This window comes from Petromyzon marinus, unplaced genomic scaffold (assembly GCF_048934315.1).
Source record: "Petromyzon marinus isolate PM22_M1 ecotype Great Lakes invasive population unplaced genomic scaffold, UKy_Petmar_22M1.pri1.0 PM_G_Scaffold_30, whole genome shotgun sequence".
Lineage (NCBI taxonomy): Eukaryota > Metazoa > Chordata > Hyperoartia > Petromyzontiformes > Petromyzontidae > Petromyzon > Petromyzon marinus.
In genome coordinates, this window is record NW_027422873.1 from 1,625,001 (window position 1) to 1,640,445 (window position 15,445).

Below are 15,445 nucleotides of genomic sequence, written 5' to 3' on the forward strand. Positions count from 1 at the left end.
TTGTCGGACGCCGTGCAGCGTAGCGTGGCCGTGTCTCCCTCGGACACCGCGTCTCCCGTGGCCAACATGGAGATCGGAGCAGCTGCTTGGGAGAGACACGGGGAGAGAGACACAGGGAGAGAGACAATCACCCACCCACTCACTCACCCACTCACTCACTCACCCACCCACCCACTCACTCACCCACTCACTCACCCACTCACTCACCTACTCACTCACCCACCCACCCACTCACTCACCCACTCACTCACCTACTCACTTACTCACCCACCCACCCACTTACTCACCCACTCACTCACCCACCCACCCACCCACTCACTCACCTACTCACTCACCCACCCACCCACTCACTCACCCACTCACCCATTCACCCACTCACTCACCTACTCACTCACCCACCCACTCACTAACTCACTCACTCACTCACACTCACTTACCTACTCACTTACTCACCCACCCACCCACCCACTTACCCATTCACCCACTCACTCACCTACTCACTCACCCACCCACTCACTAACTCACTCACTCACACTCACTCACTTACCTACTCACTCACTCACCCACCCACTCACCCACTCACTCACCCACCCACCCACTCACCCACCCACCCACCCACTCACTCACTCACTCACCCACTCACTCACTCACCCACCCACCCCCTCACTCACCCACCTACTCACTCACTCACCCACCCACCCACTCACTCACCCACCCACCCAATCACTCACCCACCCACCCACTCACTCACTCACTCACCCACGACGCTGTGTGGTGGAGGGACCGAGACACAGGACGGTGGAGACCACTCCCCTGTCTTCCACCGGGGGTAGTCAGCTACGATCCTCACACGGACGCAGTACTCAGTAGCGCCTCCAGGGGGAGGCACCGCGTGGCGGAAGCGGCATCCTACAAAGCGCTCCTAGCAGCAGCAGGATCATCATCAGTAGCATCATCATCATCAGTAGCATCATCATCAGTAGCAGCAGCAGCATCATTAGTAGTAGTAGCATCATCATCACCTACACCACCCACTCACTCACCCACTCACCCACCCATCCACTCACTCATCCACTCACCGACCCACCCACCCACTCACCCACCCACCCACCCACTCACCCACCCACCCACTCACTCACCCACCCACCCACCCACTCACCCACTCACCCACTCACTCACTCACCCCCTCACCCCCCCACTCACCCCCCCACTCACCCCCCCAACCACTCACCCCCCCCCACCCACCCCCCACCCTCACCGTGATGGTTGTGCCCCCCCTCGTGAAGACCTCTGCCTGCTGGTGATGCACCACGTCACTCCGCGCCATTCTCCTCCTCCAGCCACTCGTCATGGAGACCGCCACGGAGAGCTCCCACCACTTTCCCTCCTCCTCCTCCTCATCCTCGTGGTCATCCTCGTCGTGCTCATCAACGCCGTGGTGGGTGTTGACACGGTCCACACCATCATCGTCGTCATCGTCATCATCATCGCCGTGGTGATGGTCATCGTCGTCATCACCGTGGTGGGTGTTGACACGGTCCGCATCATCAGCGACGTCATCGTCATCATCGTCATCGTCATCATCATCGTCATCATCGTAGTTGTCATCGTAGTCATCATCGTAGTCATCATCGTCATCATCGTCTTCGGTGTCCTCATCCTCAACACGGCACTCCTCCTCCTCCTCGTCACCACCAGCCTCCTCCTGCACCGTCAGTCTCTTGTGGAGCGTCACGGTGACCGTAGGAGCGCTGAGCACAGCTGAGAGACACACAGAGACACACAGAGACACACAGAGAGACACTCAGAGACACACAGAGACACTCACACAGAGACACTCAGAGACACACAGAGACACACAGAGAGACACTCACACAGAGACACTCACACAGAGACAGACAGAGAGACACTCACACAGAGACACTCAGAGACACACACTCACAGAGACACACAGAGACACACACACACAGAGACACACACACACAGACACACAGAGACACACACACACAGAAACACACGCAAAGAGACACTCACACACAGAGACACTCACAGACACACAGAGACACACACACACACACAGAGACACTCACACAGAGACACTCACACAGAGACACACACACACACAGAGACACACACAAAGAGACACTCACACATAGAGACACTCACACAGAGACACACACACACACAGAGACACACAAAGAGACACTCACACATAGAGACACACACAGACACACAGAGACACACACAGACACGCACACACAGAGACTCTCCCACAGAGACAATACACAGAGACATTCACACACAGAGACACTCACAGAGACACTCACACAGAGACACTCAGAGACACACACACACAGAGACACACACACAGAGACACACAGAGACACACACACACACAGAGACACACACACACAGAGACACACACACACAGAGACACACAGAGACACACACACACAGAGACACACACACACACACAGAGACACACACACACAGAGACACACAGAGACACACACACACAGAGACACTCACACAGAGACACTCACACAGAGACACACACACACAGAGACACACACAAAGAGACACTCACACATAGAGACACTCACACAGAGACACACACACAGACACACAAAGAGACACTCACACATAGAGACACACACAGACACACAGAGACACACACAGACACGCACAGAGACTCTCCCACAGAGACAATACACAGAGACATTCACACACAGAGACACTCACAGAGACACTCACACAGAGACACTCAGAGACACACACACACAGAGACACACACACAGAGACACACAGAGACACACACACACAGAGACACACACACAGAGACATACACACAGAGACACACACAGAGACACACACAGAGACACACACACACACACGGAGGCACACACACAGAGACACACACACAGAGACACACACACAGAGACACACACACAGAGACACACACAGAGACACACACACACAGAGACACACAGTGACACACACACACAGAGACACACACAAAGAGACACTCACACACAGAGACACTCACAGACACACAGAGACACACACACACACACAGAGACACTCACACAGAGACACTCACACAGAGACACACACACACAGAGACACACACAAAGAGACACTCACACATAGAGACACTCACACAGAGACACACACAGAGACACACAAAGAGACACTCACACATAGAGACACACACGGACACACAGAGACACACACAGACACGCACAGAGACTCTCCCACAGAGACAATACACAGAGACATTCACACACAGAGACACTCACAAAGAGACACACACAGAGACACTCACACAGAGACACTCACACACAGACACAGACACACACAAAGACACAGACACACACAAAGAGACAATCACACACAGAGACACTCACACAGAGACACTGACACACAGAGACACACACAAACACACATACACACAGGCAGACACACACAGAGACATAGACACACACACAGAGACACAGAGACACTCACATACAGACACTCTACACACAGACATACACACACACAGAGACAGAGACACACAGACACATACACAGACACACACACACAGAGACACACAGTGACACACACACACACAGAGACACACACAAAGAGACACTCACACACAGAGACACTCACAGACACACAGAGACACACACACACACAGAGACACTCACACAGAGACACTCACACAGAGACACACACACAGAGACACACACAAAGAGACACTCACACATAGAGACACTCACACAGAGACACACACACAGACACATAAAGAGACACTCACACATAGAGACACACACAGACACACAGAGACACACACAGACACGCACAGAGACTCTCCCACAGAGACAATACACAGAGACATTCACACACAGAGACACTCACACAGAGACACACAAAGAGACACTCACACAGAGACACTCACACACAGAGACACACTCACACAGAGACACTCACACACAGACACATACACACAGACACAGACACACACAAAGACACAGACACACACAAAGAGACACTCACACACAGAGACACTCACACAGAGACACTGACACACAGAGACACACACAGACACACATACACACAGGCAGCCACACACAGAGACATAGACACACACACAGAGACACAGAGACACTCACATACAGACACTCTACACACAGACATACACACACACAGAGACACACAGACACACACACAGACACACACACACACAGACACACACACACAGACACACACACACAGACACACACACACACAGACACACATACACACAGAGACACTCAAACAGAGAGACTCATACACACAGACACACACACACAGAGACACACACACAGACACACATACATACACACAGACAGAGACACACAGACACGCACACAGAGACACACACATAGACAAAGCCACTGACTTGTCTCCAAGGGTAAGACCTCAACCACGACCCAGGGCAAGGAGATTGGTGAGGCCCCCGGTGATGACGATGAAACGGTGGCTCTGACGCGCAGGTGATAGCGGTCACCGGGATGCCGCAGAGCTGAGGAGACATCGCACCGAGTCTCTGTTGTTGCAGCGCAGACGGTCCGCCAGTGGGCTCGTCCATAGCTGCACAGACAGAGACACGGGGAGGAGGTGGTGAGGAGTGGGTGGGTGGGTGAGTGGGTGGGTGGGTGAGTGAGTGGGTGAGTGAGTGAGCAAGCGGGTGAGTGGGCGAGTGAGAGAGTGGGTGAGTGAGTCAGTGAGTGAGTGGGTGGGTGAGTGAGTGAGAGAGTGGGTGGGTGAGTAAGTGGGTGAGTGAGTGGTTGAGTGAGTGGATGGGTGAGTGAGTGGGTGGGTGAGTGAGTGAGTGGCTGAGTGAGTGGGTGAGTGAGACAGTGGGTGGGTGAGTAAGTGGGTGAGTGAGTGCGTTAGTCAGTGAGTGAGTGGGTGGGTGAGTTGATGGGTGAGTGAGTGAGTGAGGAAGCGGGTGAGTGGGCGAGTGAGAGAGTGGGTGGGTGAGTAAGTGGGTGAATGAGTGCGTTAGTGAGTGGGTGGGTGAGTTGATGGGTGAGTGAGTGGGTGGGTGAGTGGGTGAGTGAGTGAGTGGGTGAGTGAGTGGCTGGGTGAGTGAGTGAGCGACCATCTCACAGTTTGCTCTCCACTCTGTAGGTGACGCTGCTGGTGGCGGGGTTCACGTCAGCTGGTTCCCAGCGGAGTTGTGTCAGCAGGTCTCGAGACTCCACGCGCACATTCAGTGGGGAAGCCGGGGCTGGGGAGATGGGCAAACGGCACTCAGTGTGCGCTAACCACTGCACCACCGCTCCCCACACTCACACACAGTGCGCTAACCACTGCACCACCGCTCCCCACACACTCAGTGCGCTAACCACTGCACCACCGCTCCCCACACACTCACACACACAGTGCGCTAACCACTGCACCACCGCTCCCCACACACTCACAGTGCGCTAACCACTGCACCACCGCTCCCCACACTCACACACAGTGCGCTAACCACTGCACCACCGCTCCCCACACAAACACAGTGCGCTAACCACTGCACCACCGCTCCCCACACACACACACAGTGCGCTAACCACTGCACCACCGCTCCCCACACTCACACACAGTGCGCTAACCACTGCACCACCGCTCCCCACACTCACACACAGTGCGCTAACCACTGCACCACCGCTCCCCACACTCACACAGTGCGCTAACCACTGCACCACCGCTCCCCACACACACAGTGCGCTAACAACTGCACCACCGCTCCCCACACTCACACAGTGCGCTAACCACTGCACCACCGCTCCCCACACACACAGTGCGCTAACCACTGCACCACCGCTCCCCACACTCACAGTGCGCTAACCACTGCACCACCGCTCCCCACACACACAGTGCGCTAACCACTGCACCACCGCTCCCCACACTCACACAGTGCGCTAACCACTGCACCACCGCTCCCCACACACTCACACAGTGCGCTAACCACTGCACCACCGCTGCCCACACACACACAGTGCGCTAACCACTGCACCACCACTCCCCACTCACACAAAGTGCGCTAACCACTGCACCACCGCTCCCCACACTCACTCACACAGTGCGCTTACCACTGCACCACCGCTCCCCACACTCACACACACAGTGCGCTAACCACTGCACCACCGCTCCCCACACACACACTCACACAGTGCGCTAACCACTGCACCACCGCTCCCCACACACACACTCACACAGTGCGCTAACCACTGCACCACCGCTCCCCACTCACTCACACAGTGCGTTAACCACTGCACCACCGCTCCCCACACTCGCTCACAGTGCGCTAATCACTGCACCACCGCTCCCCACGTCCACCACAACCTGGCACCCGATGTATCGACCGGCCCGGCTCACCGTGGCTGCTGCACCACGTGAAGAGGTTGAGGAGGAGGAGCAGCAGGAGGAGGAAGAGTAGGCCAAGTCTAGAGACGAGTTGACGCATCGCCATGGAGCGATCTTTAGTCACGTGGAGAGAAATTCGATTCCCGGTTCGATTAACTATACTCGCATCGATTCTTAATGGGATAACATTAGGAATCGATTATTGTAGAGTAACGGATGTATAGAGTCGATTTCATTTGGGATAACATGGGAATCGATATACGGTTGATTAAGCTAATTAAATCGATTTCCGTTCGGATAACATGAGAATTAAGCGGTCGAAATGAATCTTAATGAATCGATTCCTACTTTGATTACATGAGAATTGAACATGATCGACTATCGTGTGTGGGTGTGATGCCCACCTGTGTGTGTACCTGTGTGTATGTACCTGTGTGTGTGTGTACCTGTGTGTGTGTACCTGTGTGTGTACCTGTGTGTGTGTACCTGTTTGTGTGTGTACCTGTGTGTGTACCTGTGTGTGTGTACCTGTGTGTGTGTGTGTACCTGTTTGTGTGTGTACCTGTGTGTGTACCTGTGTGTGTGTACCTGTGTGTGTGTGTACCTGTGTGTGTGTACCTGTGTGTGTGCCTGTGTGTGTGTACCTGTGTGTGTACCTGTGTGTGTACCTGTGTATGTGTGTACCTGTGTGTGTACCTGTGTGTGTGTGTGTACCTGTGTGTGTGTGTACCTGTGTGTGTGTACCTGTGTGTGTACCTGTGTGTGTGTACCTGTGTGTGTGTACCTGTTTGTGTGTGTACCTGTGTGTGTGTACCTGTGTGTGTGTACCTGTTTGTGTGTGTACCTGTGTGTGTACCTGTGTGTGTGTACCTGTGTGTGTGTGTACCTGTGTGTGTGTACCTGTGTGTGTGCCTGTGTGTGTGTACCTGTGTGTGTACCTGTGTGTGTACCTGTGTATGTGTGTACCTGTGTGTGTACCTGTGTGTGTGTGTACCTGTGTGTGTGTACCTGTGTGTGTGTACCTATGTGTGTGTACCTGTGTGTGTGTGCCTGTGTGTGTGTGTACCTGTGTGTGTACCTGTGTGTGTCTACCTGTGTGTGTGTGTGTACCTGTGTGTGTGTGCCTGTGTGTGTGTACCTGTGTGTGTACCTGTGTGTGTCTACCTGTGTGTGTGCCTGTGTGTGTGTGTGTACCTGTGTGTGTACCTGTGTGTGTGTACCTGTGTGTGTACCTGTGTGTGTGTACCTGTGTGTGTATCTGTGGTCCGGCAAAACAACCCCCTACCTCCTCGCGGTGCCGGACGGGCAACTCTGTCGTGGACAGCGCTGTGGGGGGAGATCCAATTTTGATTGGCTCCTCCCCTCATGGCATATGTGTCCACCACAGGGGCTAAACGGGGGCTCTGGACGGGTGCGAGGGGCTGGTAACCCCTCCACCTTCAATTAATTACCACGAAACCACGAATTAAACTGAAATATGTAACAACTAAGCTTGTGCCGGAGGCCCCGGGGGGCCAGGCGTCTATGACGTCTCCTGGCCAAACCCCAATTGGCGGAGCCAGGAGATTGAATACCTACCCTCGGGGCTACTCCAGAAACAACGAAAAGCCACTACGGGTGGCCACGTGGAATGTTCGAACGCTCACTGCAGAGGAGAGGCTGCCACTCCTCTGTCGGGAGCTGGACCGGTACCGCCTGGATCTATGCCGCATTCAGGAGGTCAGGTGGACCGGCTCTGGCTCCTGCCACCATGAGGGGTGGACAGTCCTCTACTCGGGGCAGCAGACTGCCAAACAACAGGGTGTGGGTCTTCTTTTGAACAAAAGAATGAAGGGGGCGTGGGAGCGTGGCGGTGAGGTGTGGGAAGCTGTAAGCCCCAGGCTACTTTGGGCTCGCCTTCCCATCAACCGGAGGCGAGGAATGGTGGTCGTGGTTACTTATGCCCCCACCGAAGATGAACATCCGTGGAGGGATGCAGGCAAAGCCGATGAGTCAGATGCCTTCTATGACCTCCTGTCACAGGTGCTGGCTAAAGTGGCCCCTCGGGAGAGAGTTATCATGTTGGGTGACTTCAATGCCCGAGTTGGTCATGATACTGGCACCTGGTCTGGAGTGATTGGAGGGCATGGGCCAGATCAGCTCAATAACAACGGTAGGAGGCTGCTAGATTTTTGTGCAGCCCATGGGCTTGTAATTACCAACACGCTGTTCCGGCATCGGCGCATCCACACAACATCATGGATGCATGCCGGGTCCAAGCAAGAACATCTGCTGGACTACATAGTGACGGACCAGCGAATGCGAGCCCATGTCCTTGACACCAGGACCTACCGTGGAGCTGATCTGCCCTCTGACCATCGACTAGTCATCTGTAAGATGCGCCTGCCATTCTTCCACTCCGGTGGTGGGTGTACACCCAGGACCCCATTCCAACCTAAAGTGGCCTGGTCTCAGTTATCTGATGAAAGTTGCAAGCGAGAATTTCATCATCGCTTGCGGCTGGGATTGGCATCGTCCCCGACTCCTCCTGATGTCGAGGGTAAATGGGCGAGGTTTAGGACTGTGACTCATGCAGCTGCAATGGCTGCTTTGGGTACGCGGTCCAGACCTCCCCAGACACCCTGGATGAGAGAGGAGTTGTTCAGGATGGTTGAAAAAAAGCGACAGGCCCACTGTCATCGGCTACAGAATCCCACGTCAGAGAATGAGGAGGCTTACCGCAGCCTTCGCTCGGAGGTTCGGAGAGCCGTGAGGCGCTGCAAGGATGGGTGGTGGTCGCGGGTTGCTGAGGAGATGGAGTCTGCCTCAGTGGCCCGTGATCACAAATCTCTATTTAACTCCATCAAAAAAGTAACCTGCATCGCCACACCGATTACCATCATTAGGGGAAAAAACGGTGATCCAATTTCCGACCCCCAGGAACAGGTTTGCAGATTTGCTGAGCATTTCTGTGAGGTCCTGGGGGAGGGAAAATCCCTCAGCCAGGAAAACATCGTGGCACAAAGTGAGGATGACCCTGCTGAGGCTGCGGTGCCTCAAATATTGGATGAAGTCACCCCCTGTGAGTGGCTGGCTGAGGTGCCATCTGCTGAGGAAGTATTGAAGGCGATCCGGAGTCTGAGACCAGGAAAGGCAGCGGGCAGAGATGATCTCCCAAGCGAAATGCTGAGGGAGGGTGGCGTTTGTGCACAGACTGCCCTATATGACATCATAACAACAGTCTGGACCACTGGATGGGTTCCGCAGGATTGGAAGGATGCCCTGGTGGTCCCCCTTTTTAAGAAGGGGGACCGCACAGACTGTAACAACTACAGGGGCATCTCACTCCTCAGTGTGCCGGGAAAGGTCCTGGCAAGGATTATTCAGCATCGCCTTGCCAGGCACGCTGAGGAGAGGCTTGTGGAGCCCCAGTGCGGTTTCAGGAAAGGGCGGTCCTGCACAGATGCCATATTTTCTGTCCGTCTGCTACAGCAGAGGTGTAGGGAATTCCAACAAGACCTACATCTCTGCTTTATTGACCTGGTCAAGGCCTATGATACCATCAGTAGGCCTGGGCTCTGGGTCGTTCTTCGTGCTTTTGGAGTACCTGACCCTCTGCTCACGATCATTAAGGACCTTCATGATGGTGAGCGGGCCCGGGTAAAACTACGTGGCCGGGAGTCAGAGCCATTCCCTGTACACCTTGGGGTGCGACAGGGATGTCCTCTGGCTCCCACATTATTTGACCACGTAGTTCGTGAAGCCTTCAATAGCTGTACCGGGGGAATCTCCATATGGTACAGATATAATGGGAGGCTAATCGATGCCCGGGTGCGGTCAAGGGATGGCTCGCTATTGCTCAACCACGTTATGTATGCTGATGACTTGGTAATAGCTGCTCAGTCAGAGGAGGAGTTGGAGACGCTGCTGCTGAGACTGGAGCGTGCCACTAAGAGGTGGGGCCTTACCATCAGCCCCACCAAAACCAAGCACCTGCCTGGGTATTTTGTACCATCGGACACTCCACCCCCACAACTCCCAATCGGTGATGGGGCAGTTGTGGAGAGAGTGGAGAGTTTCCCATACCTGGGCAGTGTGCTTATGACTGGCTCCAGTTTAACAGCAGAGGTCTCACTCCGAATCAGTCGAGCGGCAATATCTTTTCATCGGTTGCGTAACGCTGTGTGGAAGCTACCTGGTCTGTCGCTCCGCACTAAGCTTCAGGTCTTCTCGGCCACGGTCATTCCCTCCCTTCTCTACGCTTGCGAAACGTGGACCCCCCTAATGGAACATCTTTGCCGGTTAGAAACATTTAGGCTGGCCTGCCTACGATCCATCCTGGGTTTAACCAGACTGGATTGTGTGAGGAGCTCACAAATACTTGAAAGATCTGGGCAGGGTCCCATCGGTGAGCTCCTCCGGTAGGCAAGGCTGCGATGGCTGGGTCATGTAGCCCGCATGCCCAGCCACCGCATGCCGAAACAGCTTTTGTTTGGCCGGATTGAGGGGGCTAAGCGGGCGCGGCACGGGCTAGAGAAGAGATGGAGTGATGTGGTACAGGAGGACGTGGAGCTGAGTGGACTTGCCGATGACTGGTACCAGCGGTCTCAAGATCGGCCTCTGTGGAGGAGGCTCGTGAAGGATGCTACTGGGCAGTTGGAGGCAGTCGCCCTCCAACAACAACGGAGGGCGGAGGAGCGACGCTCACAACAGCGAGCGGAGCGCCGGGTGGCTAAAACACAGCAGGTTGGCACAGTAGGGGGCACAGGTGGTGCATCAGCCAGTCATCTCAGTCAGTCGACCCGTGGCACCTGGGTCTGCCCCGTGACCTCCTGCCAGCGGGCGTTCGACACTTCACATGGCCTCAAGGTGCACATAGCCTGGCACAAGCGTCGTGGTGACGTCACCGCCACTTAGTGGCGAATGGCGGTTGTTGTTGTGTTGTTGTATCTGTGTGTGTGCACCTGCATGTGTGTACCTGTGTGTGTACCTGTGTGTGTGTGTGTACCTGTGTGTGTGCACCTGTGTGTGTGTACCTGTGTGTGTACCTGTGTGTGTACCTTTGTGTGTGTGTGTAGCTGTGTGTGTGTACCTGTGTGTGTGTACCTGTGTGTGTGTACCTGTGTGTGTACCTGTATGTGTACCTGTGTGTGTACCTGTGTGTGTGTACCTGTGTGTGTACCTGTGTGTGTGTACCTGTGTGTGTACCTGTGTGTGTGTGTACCTGTGTGTGTACCTTGGTGTGTACCTGTGTATGTACCTGTGTGTGTGTACCTGTGTGTGTGTACCTGTGTGTGTACCTGTGTGTACCTGTGTGTGTGTACCTGTGTATGTACCTGTGTGTGTGTACCTGTGTGTGTGTACCTGTGTGTGTACCTGTGTGTGTGTACCTGTGTGTGTGTACCTGTGTGTGTACCTGCGTGTGTACCTGTTTGTGTGTGTACCTGTGTGTGTACCTGTATGTGTGTGAGTACCTGTGTGTGTACCTGCGTGTGTAACTGTGTGTGTGTGTGTACCTGTGTGTGTACCTGTGTGTGTACCTGTGTGTGTGTACCTGTGTGTGTACCTGTGTGTACCTGTGTGTGTGTACCTGTGTGTGTACCTGTGTGTGCATACCTGTGTGTACCTGTGTGTGTGTGTACCTGTGTGTTTACCTGTGTGTGTGTGCACCTGTGTGTATGTACCTGTGTGTGTGTGTACCCCCTACCTCCTCGCGGTGCCGGACGGGCAACTCTGTCGTGGACAGTGCTGTGGGGGGAGGGCCAATTCCGATTGGTTCCTCCCCTCATGGCGTCTGTGACCACCACAGGGGCTAAACGGGGGCTCTGGACGGGTGCGAGGGGCTGGAGTCCGAGCCTTGCCTGCCGGAGGAGCTCACCGATGGGACTTTGTCCAGATTTTTCTGGGATTTGTGAGCTCACACAATCCAGCCTGTTTAAACCCAAATTGGATCGTAGGCAGGCCAGCCTGAATGTTTCTAACCGGCGAATATGTTCCATTAGGGGGGGTCCACTTTTCGCAAGCGTAGAGAAGGGAGGGAATGACTGTGGCCGAGAAGACCTGAAGATTCGTGCGGAGTGACAGACCAGGTAGCTTCCACACAGCGTTACCCAACCGATGAATAGATGATGCCGCTCGACTGATTCAGAGTGAGACCTTTGCTGTCCAACCGGAGCCGGTCATGAGCACACTGCCCAGGTATGGGAAACTCTTCACTCTCTCCACAACTCAATCACCAATTGGGAGTTGTGGGGGTAGAGTATCCAATGTTACAAAATACCCAGGCAGGTCCTTAGTGTTGGTGGGGCTGATGGTAAGGCCCCACCTCTTAGTGGCAAGCTCCAGGTTTAGCAGCAGCGCCTCCAACTCCTCCTCTGAGTGAGCAGCGATTACCAGATCATCGGCATACGCAACGTGGTTGAGCGATAGGGAGCCATCCCTTGACCGCACCTGGGCATCGATCAGCCTCCCATTGTATCCGTGTAGTGGGTTTCGGAGACACTTTGCATAGGTAACTCCTTTATTACAACGCAACACTCCAACAGTCCTCCTGATACACTGCTACAGCCTAGGCACACGGCCTGCCCCTAGCGTGCCGTGACACTGCCTACGCTCTGGGCTCCTCCGCTGTGACCACCCTAGGGGAGGCTACCCTGACCCCACCCAGCCAAGGTGCGGGTCCACACTCTGGCTTCCTCGGACCTCGCCCTTACAAGGGCGTGGGGCCGGGAGTCCCAGAGTCACACCACCACTGGCCCAGAGTCCCACCACCGGCCCAGAGTCCCACCACAGGCCCAGAGTCCCACCACTGGCCCAGAGTCCCACCACAGGCCCAGAGTCCCACCACTGACCCAGAGTCCCACCACTGGCCCAGAGTCCCACCACTGGCCCAGAGTCCCACCACTGGCCCAGAGTCTCACCATAGGCCCAGAGTCCCACCACCACTGGCCCAGAGTCCCACCACAGGCCCAGAGTCCCACCACTGACCCAGAGTCCCACCACTGGCCCAGAGTCCCACCACTGGCCCAGAGTCCCACCACAGGCCCAGAGTCCCACCACCGGCCCAGAGTCTCACCACCACTGGCCCAGAGTCCCACCACCGGCCCAGAGTCCCACCACAGGCCCAGAGTCCCACCACTGGCCCAGAGTCCCACCACAGGCCCAGAGTCCCACCACTGACCCAGAGTCCCACCACTGGCCCAGAGTCCCACCACTGGCCCAGAGTCCCACCACTGGCCCAGAGTCTCACCATAGGCCCAGAGTCCCACCACCACTGGCCCAGAGTCCCACCACAGGCCCAGAGTCCCACCACTGACCCAGAGTCCCACCACTGGCCCAGAGTCCCACCACTGGCCCAGAGTCCCACCACAGGCCCAGAGTCCCACCACTGGCCCAGAGTCCCACCACTGACCCAGAGTCCCACCACTGGCCCAGAGTCCCACCACTGACCCAGAGTCCCACCACTGACCCAGAGTCCCACCACTGGCCCAGAGTCCCACCACTGGCCCAGAGTCCCACCACCGGCCCGCACGGCGTCCCGGCCCTTACAAGTGTTGAGGCGTAAATGACGACTCGGAGGCAGATCTTCATGTAGGGGCTTGCGCCAGTTGTTTTACTGCACGCTCACTGCCTACACTCCACACCCCAGGGGAAGGGTACTGGGGAGGTCCCTAGCACACCCACAGGCTACCCTAGCCTGGTGCTAATCTCCCCCTACCCTGGGTCCCATCGCTCCCCCAGGGGTAGGGTACTGGGGAGGTCCCTAGCACACCCACAGACTACCCTAGCCCGGTGCCAATCTCCCCCTACCCTGGGTCCCATCGCTCCCCCAGGGGTAGGGTACTGGGATAGGTCCCTAGCACACCCACAGGCTACCCTAGCCCGGTGCCAATCTCCCCCTACCCTGGGTCCCATCGCTCCCCCAAAGTAAGGGTACTGGGGAGGTCCCTAGCACACCCACAGGCTCCGCTAGCCCGGTGCTAATCTCCCCCAACCCTGGGTCACAACTCCCAACTTCACACGTTCCTGGCTCCCCGCGACGACCTCGAACACGTCAAGGGGTCCCGACCTAAATACCCCAGGGGGACATGATGTCACCGTCCCGGCCCCCTGTCCGTGACGTCACCGCACGTGACGTCATCGTACCGGAGGGTTGAGCGCGACGTGACGTCACCAACTACCGCCCTACACAAGGACGGCGGGGCGAGGGGGTCCAGGGTCCTACTCGGCTGCTGCCGCCGCCGCCCTTCGTTTTTCGGCTGCGGCTGGCTCCAGATCAGCCAGGGAGGTCCCCTCTGGTGCCTCCTGCCCATCGAGGGGTGGGGCTGTCTGGGGTCCTAGAGCCGAGGGGTGGGGCTGTCTGGGGTCCTCAGCCCCCAGCAGCCCCTCCCCTCTAGGGCTGCCGCTGCAGCCCCTCCCCTGACGGTACGAGGCACCGCTGTTCCATCTATGGCGCTACATCTGTACCAGATGGAAATTCCTCTGGTCTGGTACGGCCATCGAAGACTTCACGAACTACGCGGTCGAAATAGATGTTAAATAATGTGGGAGCCAGAGGACATCGCTATCGCACCCCAAGGTGTACAGGGAATGGCTCTGACTCCCGGCCACGTAGTTTTACCCGGGCCTGCTCACCATCATGAAGGTCCTTAATGATAGTGAGCAGAGGGTCAGGGACTGCAAAAGCATGAAGAACAACCCAGAGCCCAGGCCTACTGATGGTATCATAGGCCTTGACCAGGTCAATAAAGCAGAGATGTAGGTCTTGCTGGAATTCCCTACACCTGTGCTGTAGCAGACGGACAGAAAATATGGCATCTGTGCAGGACCGCCCTTTCCTGAAACCACATTGGGGCTCTGCAAGCCTCTCCTCAGCGTGCCTGGCAAGGCGATGTTGAATAGACACAGACAGACAGACACACACAGACACACAGACAGCCACACACAGACAACAACAACCGCCATTCGCCACTAAGTGGCAGTGACGTCACCACGACGCTTGTGCCAGACACACACAGACACACACAGACACACAGACACAACAACAACCGCCATTCACCACTAAGTAGTGGTGACGTCACCA

At 55.8% G+C, this 15,445-nt stretch overlaps 1 protein-coding gene across 1 annotated transcript in view; it reads right to left on the reverse strand.

Annotated features, from left to right (window-relative positions):
• The window catches only part of LOC142915378 (uncharacterized), a 35,100-nt gene extending 20,238 nt beyond the window's left edge, over positions 1-14,862 (reverse strand). Inside the window, exons 1-6 of the mRNA XM_076061211.1 lie at positions 14,830-14,862; positions 5,140-5,300; positions 4,427-4,617; positions 1,259-1,761; positions 760-922; positions 1-85 (exon numbers count right to left, since the gene is read on the reverse strand). The exon at positions 1-85 is cut by the window's left edge and continues 68 nt beyond it. Coding sequence (XP_075917326.1) covers positions 1-85; positions 760-922; positions 1,259-1,761; positions 4,427-4,617; positions 5,140-5,300; positions 14,830-14,862 — 1,136 coding nt within the window. The remainder of the gene's footprint in view (positions 86-759; positions 923-1,258; positions 1,762-4,426; positions 4,618-5,139; positions 5,301-14,829) is intronic.
• Positions 14,863-15,445: the final 583 nt, after the last annotated feature.